This window comes from Limulus polyphemus, unplaced genomic scaffold (assembly GCF_000517525.1).
Source record: "Limulus polyphemus unplaced genomic scaffold, Limulus_polyphemus-2.1.2 Scaffold503, whole genome shotgun sequence".
NCBI classification, from domain to species: Eukaryota; Metazoa; Arthropoda; class Merostomata; order Xiphosura; family Limulidae; genus Limulus; species Limulus polyphemus.
In genome coordinates, this window is record NW_013666113.1 from 563,421 (window position 1) to 568,152 (window position 4,732).

General features: G+C 32.0%; 1 protein-coding gene across 1 annotated transcript in view; it reads left to right on the forward strand.

Annotated features, from left to right (window-relative positions):
• Positions 1 to 4,493, forward strand: part of LOC106458707 — a gene marked incomplete at its 3' end in the record, with an annotated part of 28,380 nt that extends 23,887 nt beyond the window's left edge. The window contains exons 11-12 of the mRNA XM_013918249.2: positions 2,001 to 2,070; positions 4,389 to 4,493. Coding sequence (XP_013773703.1) covers positions 2,001 to 2,070; positions 4,389 to 4,493 — 175 coding nt within the window. The remainder of the gene's footprint in view (positions 1 to 2,000; positions 2,071 to 4,388) is intronic.
• Between the last annotated feature and the right edge of the window lie 239 nt (positions 4,494 to 4,732).

Here is a 4,732-nt window from a genome sequence, read left to right on the forward strand (position 1 = left end):
GTTTGATAACTATCTGGACATTATAAAGATTTTGCATGTGAAATTTCAAAATTTTCTGACTGCTTAAACGTATTTTTAATCTTAAAATGAAAATTACTTTGCATGATAGATAGGCAACATGCAAAAAGAAAACATTGGCATGAAGAAAAACATTGTCTTTACTAAACCTTAAGTACTTTAAAATAAAAAAAAAAAAGAATATTTTGTGTGTGAAAACATTGTAATTTTTACTGATAATCTGTAAAATTTCGTTAACATTCACTTACTAATTTAAAAGTTAAAGGATTAAAACTGTAACAAACATAAAATGGTTACGAGGTCAGTCCCAGGGACCAAGCCCATGCTGAAAGAGTTATTGGTATCACAAGATAAGCTTCGCTTCATTATGTTGACTTTCTGAAAGACTGTTCTCTTATGTAACCATAGTCTTCACTTTGTGGGTGATGGCATTGCTGTGGATTAGTTTGGGGTGTAGTTTTGGAGCCTGTTGCTATCCTAAATGCTTTACTGTGTGGTTGTTTTTTTTCTTTTCTGGCTTCCTTCTCAACATTTTGATTTGTTTATGAAGCTCACTATGTGAATATCCTTTCTCAGAAAGGCAGTGTCTTATTCCTCTGTCAATAAGTTTACCTGTAACAAAATTGCACTGTCAAATGGTCAAGAATAATTCATTGTGACCCAAGTATGTAGATGCTAAATCTTGTGCCAAAACTTGCATATGTGGCAATGCAATTACCTTTTACAAGCTATTGTTATAACACACTATATTATTACCATCTATGAGCCATTGTTTTAGTTAACATGTCACTGGATTACCATCTACAAGTTATTTTGTAATAATTCATTGAGTTACCTCTACAAACCATTGTTGTAGCAAGCCATTTCATTAACATCTACAAGCTGTTGTTATAACACACCCCTGGATTACCATCTACAAGTTATTCTGTAATAATTCATTGAGTTACCTCTACAAACCATTGTTATAGCAAGCCATTTCATTAACATCTACAAGCTGTTGTTATAACACACCACTGTATTACCATCTACAAGTTATTTTGTAATAATTCATTGAGTTACCTCTACAAACCATTGTTGTAGCAAGCCATTGCATTAACATCTACAACACACCACTGGATTACCATCTACAAGTTATTTTGTAATAATTCATTGAGTTATCTCTACAAACCATTGTTGTGGCAAGCCATTTCATTAACATCTACAAGCTGTTGTTATAACACACCACTGGATTACCATCTACAAGTTATTTTGTAATAATTCATTGAGTTACCTCTACAAATTTATATGTAGATATTAAAAGTGTGCCAAACTAACTTGTATAGCTAAAGCCACACTAAGTTACACTAGATTATAGTTTTTATCATCTATTGTTTTCGCATTACAGTATATATATTAATATATGCTGCACAGTTAACGTTGACGAGAACATAAAGCAGCGAGGTCTCATGTAATATTCACTTTTGGATAGGTATGTGTGAGGAACTAAGAAACATTTAAAAGAAGCAAAGACACTTAACAATTAAAATGGATTCCAAGGAGATTGCAGTCATTCTGAACTGGTGAACAGAAATAGTTCTGCATGCTCTCTTCATGTTTGTTATCTTTGTAGTGAGTGTTATAACAGGCAAAAACCAAGATAAATTATTTAATAACCATCTGAACCCCATTGGTGGTTAGTGCTATAAAACAAGCTGGTAATATGAAATTTGGGTGTAGTATATGTGCATTTTCATTCATTACTTTTATGTTTTATTTACAAGTCTCTGTTTGTGATACAAGATTTTTTGAATTTTCTTATTAATATAGATGGTGTAACATTTCTGATGTTGTTTTCTGTTTGTTTGGAATTCATTATGTGTTTTTAACTTACTCTGAAATTAATTTGAAATAGAAATAAGAGAATATTCAATATTTCAACCAGTAATGAATTCTCTAAAAGTAAATTATATTATTAATATTAGTAATGTGGTTATGTTCCATAGGAAGGATCTCACAAACCAGAGACCACAAAACCAGTCAGGAAACTGGCTACGGCAAAAGGAATAAAATCAGGTAGTTAACTGCTTTTTCAGAGGCTCAGGTAATCAGGTGTTATATTTTTGAGGTACTAATCATCCATCCAATATTCTTAGAGCTTTCAGACACAGAATTGAAACAGATTTTATTTGCAAGTTTTCTCTTTGCCAAAAACATTAACAAAATTGATGAAGTAGAAACAGAAAAATCCTTATTTCATTATATTGTTTAATTATAGTGATAAGCATTGGAGAATGGTAGACATTTTAAAACTTTTAATAAATATGATTAATCACCGAAAAATGTATTTTTATTCCCAATGTTTTGCTGTTTCAATTTTATCAAAGAATAGTTATATCATACAAACATAGTCTAGAACTGAAAAAAGACTTAATGAAATGTCAAGAATAAAAATATTCCTATATTTGTAGTCATATTTTAATTTGTTATAATTTTTACAGTGAAAATATTTATATCAGTTGCTTTTGGCCAAAAAGGAGGGAGAAAATTACATTAACTATTTTATTTATTAGAACCCACACACATATTTGTGGAGTATTGCATTTGTATGTACAAAATAAACTGATGTGATATACCAAGTGATTTCTTGCATTCAGTAAAGGAAAATTGCATGTCTACAAGGAACTCTTTCACCTTTAAAGGGGAATATTAGGTGTTCATCTCAGAGGAGCATCTTTACCATAGATGGTTTGTATGAAAATGTCTGTTATCAGAGCACATCGTCAGTAGTAATCATAGTTATATTTTTGTGAAACTAAAAGAAACCGTGGCCATCAACTGCTGGATATTGTCTGTGGAAAAAGGTGACAGAGTAGATTTTAAAATTGTAAATTGTACAAGTGTGTAAACAGTTTAGTCTACTGTACCGACATACAAGTATTTAAACAGTTTAGTCTACTGTACCGACATACATGTGTGTAAACAGTTTAGTCTACTGTACCGACATGCAAGTTTGTAAACAGTTTAGTCTACTGCATCGACATACAAGTTTGTAAACAGTTTAGTCTAGTGTACCGACATACAAGTATTTAAACAATTTAGTCTACTGTACCGACATACAAGTAATAAAACAGTTTAGTCTACTGTACCAATATACAAGTATTTAAACAATTTAGTCTACTGTACCGACATACAAGTGTATAAACAGTTTAGTCTACTGTACCGATTTACAAGTGTGTAAACAGTTTAGTCTACTGTACCGATTTACAAGTGTGTAAACAATTTAGTCTACTGTACCGACATACAAGTATTTAAACAGCTTAGTCTAGTGTACCAATATACAAGTATTTAAACAGCTTAGTCTAGTGTACCAATATACAAGTATTTAAACAATTTAGTCTACTATACCGACATACAAGTGTATAAACAGTTTAGTCTACTGTACCGATTTACAAGTGTGTAAACAACTTCTTCTACTGTACCGATTTACAAGTGTGTAAACAACTTCGTCTACTGTACCCATTGTGTAAACAATTTAACCTACTGTACCCTCACTGTACTTCTCCTACAAATTGAAAATGAGTTATGAACTGTGACAGGTATTTGGACATTACAGATAAATTTCCAAAAGGACTGATTTAAGTGTTGCTCACAAAATCATTGAACAATCTATCATGGCCATTGCTAAGAACTAGAGGAAGATTAACATTTGTGATTTTAAAACGAGAGAGTGTAATGGACCATTTGATCTGGCTAAAGCCAAACATCTCCTATTATTAATATATCAGTATTTCCAAAAATATGACAGAAATTTAAAAACATAATGATTGTATGGCACTTGCATATTTTACCATTAAAATGTATGTATGTATGTTTTTATAAGGAAGTGGGCAAAGCCAGTTGATGTGTTTTGCAGATCGAAAGGTTTTGGATTATAAAAAGTGACAATCACCCCTTTATTCACTTCAAAAAGCAGAACAAAAGCCTTTGTGGTGGTAAGTATTGTTTGATGATGGCCTTCCCTTTGGGCTCCCTGATGGCTCAACAGGAAGTCTAAGGCCTTATAATGCTGAATATTGGGTATTGGTAGTTGTGGTGGGCACAGCACATATAGCCCATTGTGTAGCTTTTTTACGTAGCAACAAATGAACAAACCTTCCTCTTAGTCAGATGTTAAAAATTAGGTTTGGCTAAGGCCTAAAATTTTGGAGACTTTGACCTGGTTGTTTGGCCCACATGTACACAAGGTGCCATTCAAGTTGGAATTTTCAGTGTTGTTATAAATTATTTTTATATCAGTTAAAAAAACAGTGAAATTTTTTCAGAAGTTTTGTTTTCAGTGTTATTATAAACTATTTTTATATAAGTTAAAAAACAGTGCAATTTTTTCCCAGAAGTTCTGCTACCCAAACACTTACGTCGACCTTCTGGAATAAAAAACCACAGAAGGAAAACTTCATCCTCTGCTCCTCAGTCCAGTTCAAGTCTCTTGGCACCAGGTGAGTTTAATTAAGAACCTCTTCTTGCCGCATGAGTGAGTTTAGTTGTCTAATGGTGCAACATGAAATATGGTTAAGACTTGCTATTATGCAGTGACTTTACTGTATAATATTCAGTTAACTTCTTGTTTGACTTATTATTTGTCACTAAATTTGCATGTTTCTACCCACATTGTAGTCAAACCAGTATAACTAGAATTACACCAAGGACATTTATATATGTATATATATATATATAT